A 15,261-nucleotide genomic window follows, 5' to 3' on the forward strand; every position below is an offset into this window, starting at 1 on the left:
AGATGCTACAATATATTTAATTTGACACAATTGCAAATGAGGCTTTGAGGATATCCAGTCACAGCTTTGATAACTTAATACGATTTTTTGGAAAGACATATTTTCAATGATTCATGAGCTGAAAGATAGCCAACAGTACAACCAACTGAATGTATCCTGACCGGTGCATTCTAGTAAATAAAATATGCTGGATTCATACAAAGTATATCAATTTAAGGATTTTGTCATGCGCAGAGCTTTGTTGCTCTTTGCATGACTCGTGAAGTGGATAGCCTATTCAGTGCGAGAACAAAACTGTCATTGTACTCCTACAGTGTGTCTTGTTGCATTGCGCTTGGTGTGTGTGTGTGTGTGTGTGTGTGTGTGTGTGTGTGTGTGTGTCTATGTGTGTTATTGTTTATTCTCTTGCGCTGTGACTCTCCTCTCTGCTGCCAGGCCAAAGCAGAAGTTCTCACATGGCCAAAGCCCTTAGTCACATGGCCTGGGCATGTGCCACACACCGCTAGCAGTCAATGCACACCAAACACTAAAGCTTCTCCCCTTTAACACAGATAAAGGACAGTTTAAAAAAGAACCGGAGAGAGACGGAGACCTGAGGCCAAGAGCTTGAAGATTTGCATTGAAACCGAGAACCTGAAAAAGGACCGCAGGGGAATCGATGTGAGAAACTGAGGAAGGTCAAAGGAGGAGAGAGAGAGAGAGAGAGAGAGAGAGAGAGACAGAGAGAGAGAAATAGAGCGAGAGAGAGAAATAGAGAAATAGAGAGAGAGAGAGAGAGAGAGAGAGAAATAGAGAAATAAAAAAATTAGAGAAAGAGACAGACTGGCTGCATGCTGCTGAATTGCATGGCCATCTTCCCAGCTGTCCCTCCTGTACATGCACTGACATCGGCTTAGCTTTAAGCCACACATCAGGAAAGACAGAAAGGGAGGAGTGTGTGTGAATACGTGTGTGTGTGTGTGTGTGTGCGTGTGTGTGTGTGTTTTTGTTAGTGTAACATTGGAGGAACAAGAGGGAGGGGTCCTTTCCCAGCTGTTGCAGTGTTTGCACATGGTTTATGACACTGCAGTAAGTGTAGCTCAATCCCTCTTCTAACATGGCTCACTGTTTTCTCATCATGGGCCGAAAATGTGGCAAAGATCTGCTGAGGATGGGATCTGTCAGATGGGAACTTTGGAATTTGTGTTGAAGAGCTAATGAATGCAGACAGCCTTCTGATTTATATGCTTTAGTCATACTACCCTAATGATGCAACTTACTTTCTTATACCAAGCACAGCTCTTTTTTTTTTTTTTTTTTGCTTTCCAAAAGCTTGCGTTTTAAACATTCTTGATTCGTGAAATCATGCCCTTCACATCTTTAACCTTGAGGGCTACTGCATACAGCGTGCTATTCTCTGCAACCTACATTTCAAACCAACAGCATGCAGCGTCAGTCATACTGTTGCCATGGAGAGATTGCATTAATTGCTTTATTTCAGAAACATCCACGCTGGCAAGCGTTGAGATATGCAACATTACAATAGCAGTTGAAGGAAATGTATCTTGGTAGTTTTCATGCCTCCTCAAGCTTGCCAATCTTTAGAATATATGTTAAAGCTGAAACTAAGGACCTATCCTCTTCTTGAATCATTGAACAGCATGTGAAATAACACAAAACTGATTGCATCACCTGGGGGCGAAGTCTAGCAAGCAACTACAACGCAGATGTGTCAGACAGAACAACATTGTGAGCTACAAGTGAACATAGCAGGCTTTTAAATCCTCTGAGCAGCCCCCTCGCTCTTGTCCTTCTGCAAGATGACCTTGTGCACAGTATCTTGTGACAGACCCACAGACAGACTGATGAAAGCAAAGACCACAAATGGTTATTCAGGTCCCGGCTCTGCCTGTTTTCTGGGAAACAGAAAGTGAGTGATGTCAATGATGGGTGCATTTTAAACACGGCTGATTCATTTGTGGCTGCACTGTAAAAAATTATAAGATCAATAAGATATGACAACATATGTTTTTACATCGCTTTAACTCATCAAAAGTTTAATGTAATTTAAGTTCAAATGACTTAAACATCCAAGTTGATTGTACTTAAAGACTTAAGGCAGCAAAAAAAAAAAAAAAAAATTACAGTGTGGCTGATTTAAAACAATTTAAAAAAAATAATATGCAGTTTGATAGTCTAGGAATTAGCCCTATTATATTCTCAGACTCAGAACATATAAAATGTTATATTTCATCAAAATATCTGCATGTGCTATTTATTAGAGAATGTAAACAATTCTGTGAATGTTAAGGGAATTAATTCTTAATTTAATTAAGATTTTATTATAAAATGTTATTAAAGTAATCATTTATAGAAACTCTCCAGATATCTGCTTCTTTCTTTTTTTAGATTAACATGGTTAAATTTAGACAACGCTCAAAACGTTGATTTGATTGATTCCCGTTTTAAACAGTCCAAATGTGTCAGTTCTCCCTCACATAAATCCTTAGTCTGTGTACTGAAATATAAACTGTACAAACACTAAACTTGACATAAAGCCTACACAAAAATGAATTACTTGAGACAGATTCATCCAATGGATGTCACACATTTTTTTATTATTATTCAGTGCTGCAGAGAAATGGATTGATTTAGATCTGGTCCAGGCATGAATAGTCAAGCGCTAAAACTCGATTACAGGCTGAAAATAGTAACAGCTTACTTTAATGGGATTGCAGGCTGCAGTGAGCACTAGAACTAGCCTACTGAAGGCATCCCCGAGCCTCTAAACCCATCATTAAAAAGATATAGACTGTGTCTGCCCATTAATAAAAGCAGTGTGCAGAACTGAATGAATGTGAATAAAATCGAGGCAGGAATCTATCTTCCATCGTCCAATATTTCTCCTTCAAACCTGATAACAATTTTTTTTTAGTTATTCATCTGGTCAAGCATTGCCGAGGCATACGTTTTCCAGACCAAGAAAATGCTAAAGTTCATATAAACATCTCCTATTTCTCTCTCAACTGGTTTTTATATTCAGACCTATACCAGATACCAGACCTATGGCAACACGTCACATAGGCCTATTTACAAAAGCTGCTCTTTCATGTATATATTTATTAATTGTTATTTATATGTCGATCTAAGACGCAGTCTAGACAGCAAATATTTAAACATTTCAAAGCCGGTTCTATGGGGTATTTACATTCTGGGCAGGTACAGTCAGTCAGTCACCCTTCTATCGGCGATAGAAGGTAACTGGTTGAGAAAGAGGTGTGGTTGGGATTCTCGGGTCCAATCAAATGCCGCGTTTACTCAAACCAGGGCGGAGATTCTGCTATACAAGGGCGGGGTTAAAGACGGAAGTTCAACTGGATTGGTCGGTTGGTTGCAACACTCACAAACCATGGTCATCTGCAGCACGTCCTTGCAACTTGGAAACGTAAGAAAACCTGTATCATTCTCAGTGTCGATTCTGAAAAAAATCTTTAGCAAAACCAGCCAAAATGTGTCGAGTGTAAATGGTTGCCCGACGAAGACGCGTGGACGTTTTTAACCGCTGTCTTTATTAAAACGCCGACTGCGATGCACGGTGTCATTAAGAAACCAGAACACGAACGCTGTCGTTTGCAGTGCGGGATCTGAAGTAATTTAGCGTTGCTTATGAAGCAAATGTACCAGAAATTCACCGAGTAGCGTTTGACATCACAACCGTGGGATTTAATCGACGCGTCAATGTAAATTCGAGAATTTATAAGGTAAAATTTGGACTGAGGGGGACACTGCCCCGGTCTATAGCACATAGACTGAAACGTCATCAACATTTTCCTGCATTTAAATGGCTGAGAGAGAGGAGGTCATTGCTGAAATAAGGAAGAACGCCGGTAGGTCATTTGCATTATCTTGAAACATTTGCGATGACAATGCTTTAAATGCGTACGTGAAAATCCTCCATCAGCGGGCGTGCGGAATTATTAGATAAGGTGGCCTGTGTCATGATGACATGTCGTGATGTGTTTAAAGGCGACCCCGTTTTGCTTAGAAGAAATGTCGATTAAATCAACGGCTCCCCACGGCGTTTCTCGCTGCAGCGTCTTTTACTCTTGATTTCATTAAGATTAAAATCCATTCCATCATTAAATCCATGATAGATCAGTACTGTGTGTGTCTGTGAATGACGGCAAAGGTCGTTAGTGTAAAACAGTAATAGAAACTGCATATTTGAATGTATTGTATAATGGGTGGATGACATGATTCATTAGCTGTTTAGTATTCTAAATATTTTTCATCTCTCTCTCTCTCTCTCTCTCTCTCTCACACACACACAAGGGTATTAAGAGAAACTGAGGGAATTACGCACAAGTGAAGATTTACTCGATTAAGCTACATAAATGGGGGATTACGGCTTTCTGGTTAAAAACAACGCTGCTAACAAATCAGTTTTTCCAGTAAGAATACATCCACACCTGCAGCATACGGTCCACCACCAGACCGCTCCTCCAAGCCCTCCAGCTTTCATCAGCAACAACAACACTACCAATGGTGGAAGTGTTGGATCCGCTTGGCTTTTCCCAGCTGTGACGACCCACTCTAACATGCAAGATGATGTTTTGGAGTCTGAGACGTCCAAGGCTTCGCAGCCGCAACTGGAGGGTCAGGATGGACAAGACAAGCAAACGCTCTCTCCACCGGGTCACCAAGAAGCACCAGGAATCATATCAGATTTGGACAACGCCATGCCGGAGGAGAATCAGCTGGAGAAGGGGACCATGGAGAATGCTAACGGAAAAGAGGCGCTGCGGCTCGAGTCTCCAGTGTTATCAGGCTTTGACTATCATGAGACGTCCGGTATTGGTACTTTAGCACAGTCCAGTAGCTCTTCTTCATCGTCCCTCACTGGCTTCAGCAGCTGGTCCACTGCTATGCCGCCTAACCCCTCCACCTTGATTGAAGAGGTTGGCTTTTTCAACCAGGCCGCTACTACTAACAATGCTCCTCCTCCGCTGCTATTTCAGAGTTTCTCTCATCACACCAATACAGGATTCGGGGGGAATTTCTCCCACCAGATAGGGCCACTATCTCAGCACCATCCATCTCATCATCCCCACTTCCAGCACCCTCATAATCAGCACCGCAGGTCCTCACCCAGCCCCCATCCGCCTCCCTTTTCCCACCGCAGTGCTGCTTTCAACCAGCTGCCCCATTTAGGGAATAACTTGAGCAAGCCCCCATCACCTTGGGGAAGCTATCAGAGCCCCTCTTCCACTCCATCTTCAACTTCATGGAGCCCCGGTGGAGGGTATGGAGGCTGGGGAAGCTCTCAGGGACGGGAGTATCGAAGAGGGCTGAATGGAGGGGTCAATCCCCTCAACTCGATTTCGCCTTTAAAGAAGTCTTTCCCAAATAACCAGACACCAACGCAAAAGTATCCCCGCAACAATTCCGGCTTCAACACTAAACCCTGGATGGAGGATACCATAAATCGCAATGATAGCATCTTTCCATTTCAGGTACCTAAAGCCCAGTCTCTCTTAATATTTTAGCTATTGATGATTTAGATGGAGGAACATGTTTAGAGGTAATATGGTTGCAAAGATGCGTATTGAGGATTAGATGACATGATGATTTTTTTTCTTTTTCTTTTTTCTTTCTGCATTTGCTCCCTTTGGCTTAATCTAATCTGATAGTGACGAAGCACTCGTGGCCTGTTTGTTAGATAAATGTGATAGATCAAAGCTCAGATGAGCAATGCAGTGCTGTCGTTCCACTTCTGCAAGCTGTTGTTGTCATGATATAAAAAGACATGTTTGAGTGAGTCAAAATCAGGGGATGGCAACATGAGGGGAACTGGAAACTCTGATACTCATTTATCCACTTATGTCAACACAATTATCAAGATATTAACATTCATAAATAGCAGGGATTCTATTCTATCAGGCTATTCTTATTCTTTTTTGTATCTATCATTGATTTAGTAACTGGAAGACCAACAGATGATTTGATACCAATGACAATACCTTGTGATTAGAATTTTACTTGTTTTAGAGCAGAATTTGTATCTTTTTAATGATTTACTTGTTAGCAGTGAGTCTGAACTGTATGTTGTTATAACCACAGTGGTAACTGTGAAAACACTCACTGTTTCACATGCTCAGTGTGTCCTCCCTGCTCAGTTCGTAGCCTAATACCAAGAACAAACCATGTATTGTTTGTAAGGCTTTTCTGTTGGTAAGCACAGGATTGTTGTGCTAAAACACACGGGTTATAGTGCATTTCATCAAAATAAATCAGGCTAAATCAGGTGACTACAGACGCCATGTACATTTTTGAATTGCGAAACAACATGGGTTCTTTTGCAAGCAATTAGACTTGTTACACAGATAATTACTTCTTTTCTTTAGGTCTATAGCCTTAGGAATCCTTGATTGATGTATCTAATGGCACTATTGGTGTACACATCAAGTGCCCAACTGTGTCAGTCTGTGTGTGTTAATGTGGGCCCTATCTGCATGTTTGCATGGGTGGCATGACATATATCATCTGCATTTTTCAAAACAACATGATGTGAATGTGCCAGCAGGATGAGTTTCAGAAACTGTTGATATCGCTTAAATAGAACTTTGTCTGCATTATTTTATAAAACCCATTTACAACTTTTCAAACAGAATGACAGGGCCTAATCACATCTCCCTTGTCGTTTTTGCAGGAGCGCAGTCGGTCCTTTGATGGTTTCAGCATGCACTCTCTAGAGAACTCTCTGATCGACATCATGAGAGCCGAGCAGGATTCCTTGAAAGGTACATTACTCACTGCCATTACAGATCCTGCCTCACATGAGTCTGAAAGCGTTTGAGTATCTTTTGCAAGTAAAAACCACTAAATTTGATGATTAATCATTTAGAATTTTTAGGCCAGACAAAGAAAATCTATATTCTAGTTTATGACTCAGTGTTATTCATAGCAAACACGTAATATAGCATATTTAAATGCATGGCTATATGAATTTAAATGTATTTTATAGATTCTTTCTCAAAATAACCAAATATAGCCTTAGGGTACTTGGCTTTGATGCTTAAATATTTGCAGCATCATGCATGCTGTTTTTTTTTTGGTTTTTTAATGCACCTTTGATATTTTTGATATATTTATGCATCAGGTCTGCAATTAAATTTTTTTGTATCTCATCTGCTGTATTATAATGCTTGATTTCTCCTAAACTCCACATTTGTATTCCCCAACCAAAGTCAAAAATGTATAACTCATGTTATTTCCATTCTTGTCATAACAGATATGACAAACATAAACTGTCCCCCATACTAACGTTTTCCTGCGTTCAAGTAACCCACATACACAACCCAGTTCTAAGTTTAGTTTTGGAATCTGTTAGGGATTTGTGATTTATTGTTGCCATAGGATGAGTGTTTCAGAAAGTACAGCCACAGAATATATTGAATGAAGGGACATGGAGATCACCTAAGTTCCCTTTGAGATTTGAAGGGTTATCTAGGACAAACACTGGAGAGTTTGATATGTAGTTTTTGCACAGAACTGGTTTAGTTGTGTTCACATTACATCATTTATGGTACTTTTTTTCTTTCTTTTTTTACCGAGGTGAAGTGTAACATTAATAATTCTTACAAATATAGGATTTAATTATATATTTGAATAGCACAAATGTGGTAAACCAAATTATCGTGTTTGCTTGTTCTCAGTGATGTAGTCTACCTAATGCTTTCCAATACCTGTGGACTTATGTCTACTAACTGTATGTGCTATTGTGCATTTAATACACAAATCCTCCATTTTTATCACCAGTGTTTTAGACCGATAGCGTCTGATTGCAATGTCTAAGTCTTTGCTCAAGTTTATTCTGTCTTATTTTACATGCAGCAAGGAATTACGGGAGGCGACGAGGTAAAGATCTTGGTAGTGTATTTATACTTTGTCTGTTGGTTCATGTAATTTAATTTCAAGTTACAACATGCCTTTGTGTTAAATTGTGTTGGTTGCCAGGCAAGGTTTCTGTACTCTGTTGTGTTTAGAAACTGTGATCTCTCATTGTATTCAAATGAAGACGGGTGTTAATTCAGGGTACCTACACATTTTCCATTTTTAAATTCCATTCTTATCATACTCAAATTTCCAAACTTCGACCATATTTAACATAAATTGTTCATACATCATTATTGTTTATTATTATTATTATTATTATTATTATCATCATCATCATCATCATCTATTTTATTAAATTCAGAAAGAAATATCTTACTATTGCAAAATTAAACTACTGTAAAATAAAAAAATCAAGAATTTAATAATCGTAACAAAAACGTATTAGAATACACTCTTATAAACGTATTAATTGAATTGTTATTATTATTTGTAGTTTTATTGTTATTTGTATTATCAGTTTTATTAATATTGACAATAATAATTGGTATGATCATTTGTTTATTTTATGTTACAAAACTACAATAAAATGACAATGGTAACATTTATGGTTGTCCTAATTTCTTTGCTTTCAATTGTTAAACCATTGAGTTTTTATTTTGGCAGAAACCTGCAGGGAGACTTTAACGGGTTGATGGTTTTCGCATGTTGTGTTGCCAAATGCAAATTCTTAATTAAAGCACTTGCAGAGTAGCATTTACTGTAAATTGAAACTGAAAATGAACACAGTACTGCGCTTTGGCTTTGCTCTGAAACGTGCAGCGCGACTATAAAATATTAATAAATTTACATTACAACCTTTACGATTTGATAATCGCACTAAGACATATCACATTCACACAACCATGCATTGTCAAAATTCATAGTTACCGGGCAACTGGCGAGTAATGTGATTTATTTTTTTTTATTTATTTTTTTACTCCCATTAGGCACTTTAAACCCAGCGTGCAGCGCTGTCAGAAGCAATCTGTGCATGAAAGAAATGTATTCGAAAATGTAACCTTTTGCAGTTTATTTAGTAATTGTTTGGAAATCCATATAAATATGGAAAGATCCCAACCCTACTGCATATACAGTATTTACCTCTGACACATCGGTTTGATATTGTAATCATGGTTTCATGTTGAATGATCACCAAACAGCAAAGTACATTCTTATTTAAATGATCGTTTGCCCCTTTATGCGTTGCTGGTTCAAGTGGCACATGCACATTCATTTAGTGAAATTCAAAAGAGACTCGCTTATGATAAAGCCAAACAATTTTGCACAATCAAAATGTCCGCCTTGAATTCATTTACCGGTCATTAAACGTTTGCCATGAAATCACACTGCTTGTGTTATACATTTATTTTCAAAAAATTCTTAATTTTATATTTCAGAAAACTGAAAAAGGGAAACAAATATTTTGCCATCCTCCGTTTTCTTTTTTCCATACCTTTCCGGACCTGGAAATTATACTTTTCCAAACTGTGTAGGAACCTTGTTAATTTCTTCTCTACATGATCTACAGCAGCTTTTCTATACATATAAAGGTTTGTTAGGTGACTTCAGAATTAGTTCCACTAAATTTCTTTTGGGACTATTGTGTGACAGGTCACTCATCGTTGTTTCCCATGGAGGATGAGCGGAGTTACGGAGAGGATGAGAGGTCTGATCAGAGTCTGAGTGGACTGGGCTCACCACACAGTTTCCCTCACCAGAATGGTGAACGCATTGAGCGATATTCTCGCAAGGTCTTTGTTGGTGGTCTACCTCCAGACATAGATGAAGGTACTAAGGGATAAGAAGGGTTACTCTTCAGGTTTTAGTAAAATGAGCAATAACCAAAACTAACATGTCATATATATATACAATTTCAGACGAGATCACTGCCAGTTTCCGACGCTTCGGACATTTGTTTGTGGACTGGCCACACAAAGCAGAAAGCAAATCTTATTTTCCACCGAAAGGTTAGTTTCAGAGTGCAAAAACTCTACATTTATTAAGAAATGAGTCGTGCAGAGATCAACTTCTCTCATTTTAGCTGATTAATTCTGGAATCCTACGAGGGAGCTTAGATGCAAACCATTGTTTAAAGCCAAGCTTGAGATGAATATCATTGGGCCTTAAGCAAAGGCTACAGGTGAAGGTTACTGAAAGTGCTGGTTGCTTCTTGCATGCATACCCTCAGTGAACCTGTTGTCTTCCAGGTTATGCCTTCCTCCTGTTTCAAGATGAGAGCTCAGTCCAGGCACTGATTGACGCCTGTATGGAAGAGGATGGGAAGCTCTATCTCTGTGTCTCTAGCCCTACAATCAAAGACAAACCAGTAAGATATTAAATGAAGTTCCTAATGTAGGTTCATGAGGAGCCCAATCATTCAGTCCTGTCAATCATCATTACAAGCGTATATAAGCAGCAGTCATTGTGCCATTTCTAACAACAATTCTTCCGGCATCCCTTCTCCTCCTCTATTTCTCTCATTCTTCTACATAGTATCATTATTGGGGGTTTAGCTCGGAGCTCGAGCCTCGGGTTCGAGCTTCCTTTGAAGACCGCAAGCCAAGTTTGTTTACCATTAGCCATCAGGACTGGATGGGCAGGCGAACTCATGAGAAGCCTGTATGTCTGCTGTTCCTGTGTGATTTTTATTCTTAAGCTCTCATGCAAGTCATGAGAAATTAGAAGAGCATTTTAAAGTTAATTATAAACCTGAACATTGTAACCTGCTCCAACACTGTTACCAATACCAGTGGAATTTCGTAGAAACACTGGATAGCAAATGACAAGTCAATGATTCTGTTATGTTCATTGTGTAACTTTAGGTCCAGATACGACCCTGGAATTTGAACGACAGTGACTTTGTGATGGATGGCTCTCAGCCCCTTGACCCCAGGAAAACTATCTTTGTTGGGGGAGTTCCACGACCTCTACGAGCTGGTTTGTTTGGCTTTCAGATGAGCCCATAAACTATAAATAAAAAAATAATAAAAAAAATCTGTTTAGTCATCACAGTAAATACAATAAGGTTTTTGTAGATTATTTACAGTGTGATGTTAGAATCATCTAGCACAGGGTTTACTCTAACTCAGACTTGATGCTACAGAATACAAGCATGTTGCAATATGATTATTGCATTATGCACTTGATGTCTTGAGTATGAGAGTGTTTATGCAAGCCCTCTTTTAAATTATTATTATTTCTATTCATTTATTATTTTTATTTTTTAAATTGATGTGTTACCCCATGACAGTGGAGCTCGCAATGATTATGGACCGACTGTACGGCGGGGTGTGTTATGCTGGCATTGACACTGACCCTGAGCTGAAGTATCCTAAAGGAGCTGGACGGGTGGCCTTCTCCAATCAACAGAGCTACATTGCTGCTATCAGCGCTCGCTTTGTGCAACTGCAACACGGAGAGATCGATAAACGGGTGAGTGGGGGTTGGAAGCTTTAAGTAATGTATATGTAAGCTGATATAGTCAAGCTCGTTCTTTAGCTCTTCCATATATCAAATGTCAGCACCATGTACAGCAGGGCTCTTCACCTGCAGGCCGGCAGGAGTTTTTCATGGCCCTCTTTTTTTTTGCAAAATGGTTGACATTTAAGTCTGCAGTCTAAATTCAACCTGAAGTGCACACTTAAGCTCTAAGGGGCAGATTTACTAAACAGAGCCAATTAGTGTGAGAGCGCAGTTCCAAACCAGCGCTGATGGGAGTGGAAAGTTCTGTGCGTGATCTGCTGACGACGTGCAAATTAAAGAACACAGGCACAGTCAGATCATTTCCAGAATGACCAACGCAATCTTCCAGGTAGCGTCTGGTTTAAGACATGCACCAGTACGTTGACGAGCGCAAACCTTTGGAAATCACCTTGCATGATTCATTTAAATACTCTCCTCACATCAATTTTGAGCCTGAAAAGGAAACTCCTACAAATTCATATGCAATAAGGTCAGCCGCAAAACTAACTGTGCCCACGCCTTTTCTGTGCTAATTTTTCACTGCGTTTCTTTAGTAAATCCTGACAGTAGTTTATTAACACCAAAAGATGGTTTGCGCTGGCGCAAGCTGTTAGTAAATCTGTCCCTAAGTTCTTTAGCCAGTCAAATGACTGTTTATTTTTTAAATAAAGGCATTTAAGTTTTATAAAGAAAATGGAGATCTGATCTACTGCATACTACAGTAATGTTGGGCTCTTTGCCTTAGTTGTTTAAATGGTTTATGGTCCTAATTCTTTTGTTCTTCATGGTCAAGGCCAGCATACCGTCACATGTGCTAAGCTAAAAGTGTCTACCTTTCCCAGGTGGAAGTGAAGCCATATGTACTGGATGACCAGCTGTGTGATGAGTGTCAGGGCACGCGTTGTGGGGGCAAGTTTGCTCCGTTCTTCTGCGCTAATGTCACTTGTCTTCAGTACTACTGTGAATACTGCTGGGCAGCCATTCACTCGCGTGCCGGACGGGAGTTTCACAAGCCTCTAGTGAAGGAGGGAGGAGACCGGCCTCGCCACATCTCCTTCCGCTGGAACTGATCTGGGAGGCCAAGGCTGTGCTATTCATATTCATGCACTTTTCATTTTGCTAAGTCCTTTTTATTTAGAGTTCTTTTTTAAGTCTAAAATTGTATTTATTCTTAAGTTTTTAATTTTAATTTTTTTTTTTTTTTGCAGAAGAGAATGCTAAAAGAAAATGGTGTAATCCTGATTTTTGTTGAAAAGCTACATTGGTGCGCATGAAGACTTGAATGCATTAGATTTAAAAAAAAAATATATATATATATAGATGTTTAGCCTGACTTGAATTACTGTTCTATCTTTATTCTCTTGGAGCGTCATCTTCTGTTTGTAATGGGTCACATTTTCACTTGAATCTGTTGAAGGCTATACACTGAGGCTAACAATGTAAGGGTTCATGCCTCATTTATATGACTTTAATGTTGAGGTTTGCTATTTCACTGACTAATCTTAACTGGTTGCATGGCAAATGTGGAATCATAGTTACTCCTTTCAAATGCACAGTAACAACTAACAAGAGGCCGCAACCTATTCTGGAATGGATTATATGGACTAGTTCTCACTTGTAAGGCAAATCTTTGTGATTTAGCCAAAAAAGTAGTTATTAAAATCCTTTAGAGTAATGTAACACATTCTGTAAAGATTACTATTAAACTACATCCAAGTTACCTATTACTTAATCAAATCAAGCATAAGACTTAAGGCTAGGGCAAGAACTAAGAACAGCAGAGATGCGGTGATAATACTGGATGTGACTGTTTGTTGTGCTTGATACACAGGTTTTTGGTCAGGCAAACCAAAGATGAGCCTTAGAGATGTCCTACTGTCTATGATACAATGAATAGAAAGCTTAAAAGCATAATTGGTTTAATGGATTAAAAAAAAAAAAGAAGAATTCTATTCACTTAAGTGTTTATGATTCTTGTAATGGTTATGGCAGTAACTTTGGCTCATTTGTCAGGGATTTTGTGCTAAAAGCTAACTCAATGTTGTAGTATTTGCTAATGAGGAATTACCATGTTTTGCATTGATAGTGTTTTACTGCATGGGTTTTGCCATGGGTTAATTGGTGTTCTAACTGAGCATTGCAGTAGCTGAGCACATTTCAAAGAATTTGAAAAACAAATATTATTTTTTACATGGTCTGCTGATTTTTGTACTGTGTTTTATAGCTAATTATTTTGTCATGGACGTAAAACCATTATGCACTACTTTTCTAAATATTGTTTTTCAAGTCACTTTTTTCCACAAATGGAAAGTCCTTTTGTGATAACTTTTTTTTTTTTTCACTTGTTGAATATAGATTTTGTACTTTTTGTTACTAAGAGATCTGGTTATAATGCAAGCATACCTTAAGGAAAAGAAAAAAGCTAATATAATTTTGTTTAGGTTTTTATGTATTTGCGTTCTGAAATCCCTAGATTGTCACACACATATATATATATATATTTAGGTGACTGTATTGTTCAAACTAATATCTAATATTTGCAAAATGCAAACAGTGTTCTTTTCTATCTTAATGGACAAAGTAAATATTGAATCTAGCATGACACAAATTCCTTAAATTGTGTGCTACATGTAGAAATATATACCTATCCAGTACCTGCCCTCTATCAGTTATGAGAATGATGATGACCTCCCTCATTATTGGCTGTAGAAAATAAAATAATTAACCATGTAAATTAGAGAAATATTAGGATGCAACGTGTATCACAATGATGAATGTTCCATATTGAAATATCAATGTTTACTGTTATGTATAATTCTGAGAGGCAACAAGGTTAATTTATTCATTAGGTATGCATGAGCTAAATTAAGAAGTTAGGGTTGAATTATTTTCTCTTGCTTTAATGGTGGTTTTGTTTCAGAGTTCTGTACCTTACCCTTGCACAAACTGTGCATACCCCATTTTTACCGTTTTTACTAGTTGACAAAAAGAAGCATACAAGAGGGTGATTTAGTCATAAATTGATTCAGGGTTTACTTGAATACACTTTCAAAATATTGACAGTGAGATCTGTGCAATACGTTTTCCCAGAGACCTTTACATTGTACTTCTAATATAACTACTTATGTGCAAATCCACCACTTTCAACATGCATCACCTCACAAACTCTCCTTCAGCTATTATAACCTTTATTATTCTCTGATTTATACAGAAAGAAAAAAAAATACCACTGAAATTATAGGTGTTTTTACTTTTACGTATTCACATATTTTCCTACTTGAGTTCATGCTACTGTGACTACAATGTAAATACTAAGTGAATAATGTTTCAACCATTTACTGATATATTTTTAATTGGAATGTAATAATTGTCATTTTGATTATAGTTTTTGATCAGTACACTTATTAGATTTTCTAGTTTTAATAATCACTATAGTGTGCTTCATGCCTACAGAAGGATAAGAAAAAAATATCAGAAAATTCTCTATGTAACTGCTTATTTAAATTTACATAGTTTATAACTGTATGGGAAGGTGTATTTATCAATAGATTTTTATAAGAGGAACAATTTTTTTGCTATGTCATTTAAAAGTTTTAATTTTTATATTTTACATCCACATGGAGTTATGTAAAGAAAAAAATATCATTTAGACATACATGTGCTTTGGTAGTTGAGTCTTGATTATTTGCGGTTAAATATTTATAACAGAATGCTTAAAGTATTTGTAATGTGAAATGTTGAATGAATAAACTTGATTGCAGGAAATGCTGGATGTCTTGTCTTAACCATGAACGTTATCAGTGAAACCTTTGATAGGAAATTGGATCTGTAATTCATGTTATGTTTAATTTAACTCAACCTACTGTACATAAAATCAAAGTGTTA

The 15,261-nt window shown here is 37.9% G+C and overlaps 1 protein-coding gene across 5 annotated transcripts; it reads left to right on the forward strand.

Annotated features, from left to right (window-relative positions):
- Positions 1–3,324: 3,324 nt before the first annotated feature.
- Positions 3,325–15,141, forward strand: cpeb4a (cytoplasmic polyadenylation element binding protein 4a). Of its 5 annotated transcripts, none has more exons than XM_082177640.1 (11): positions 3,325–3,424; positions 4,312–5,492; positions 6,689–6,779; positions 7,873–7,896; positions 9,526–9,702; positions 9,792–9,881; positions 10,122–10,240; positions 10,408–10,533; positions 10,737–10,851; positions 11,165–11,346; positions 12,219–15,141. In XM_082177640.1, exons 2-11 carry the CDS (start codon positions 4,374–4,376, stop codon positions 12,444–12,446), a joined length of 2,271 nt encoding a protein of 756 aa, XP_082033766.1. In that variant the 5' UTR covers positions 3,325–3,424; positions 4,312–4,373; the 3' UTR covers positions 12,447–15,141. The 5 variants fall into 5 exon arrangements, with proteins under 5 accessions (XP_082033766.1, XP_082033769.1, XP_082033768.1 ...); XM_082177641.1 differs by lacking the exon at positions 3,325–3,424 and adding an exon at positions 3,433–3,866; XM_082177643.1 differs by lacking the exon at positions 10,408–10,533.
- The last annotated feature ends 120 nt before the right edge of the window (positions 15,142–15,261 follow it).

Source organism: Leuciscus leuciscus (assembly GCF_965113295.1).
Source record: "Leuciscus leuciscus genome assembly, chromosome: 8".
NCBI lineage: Eukaryota > Metazoa > Chordata > Actinopteri > Cypriniformes > Leuciscidae > Leuciscus > Leuciscus leuciscus.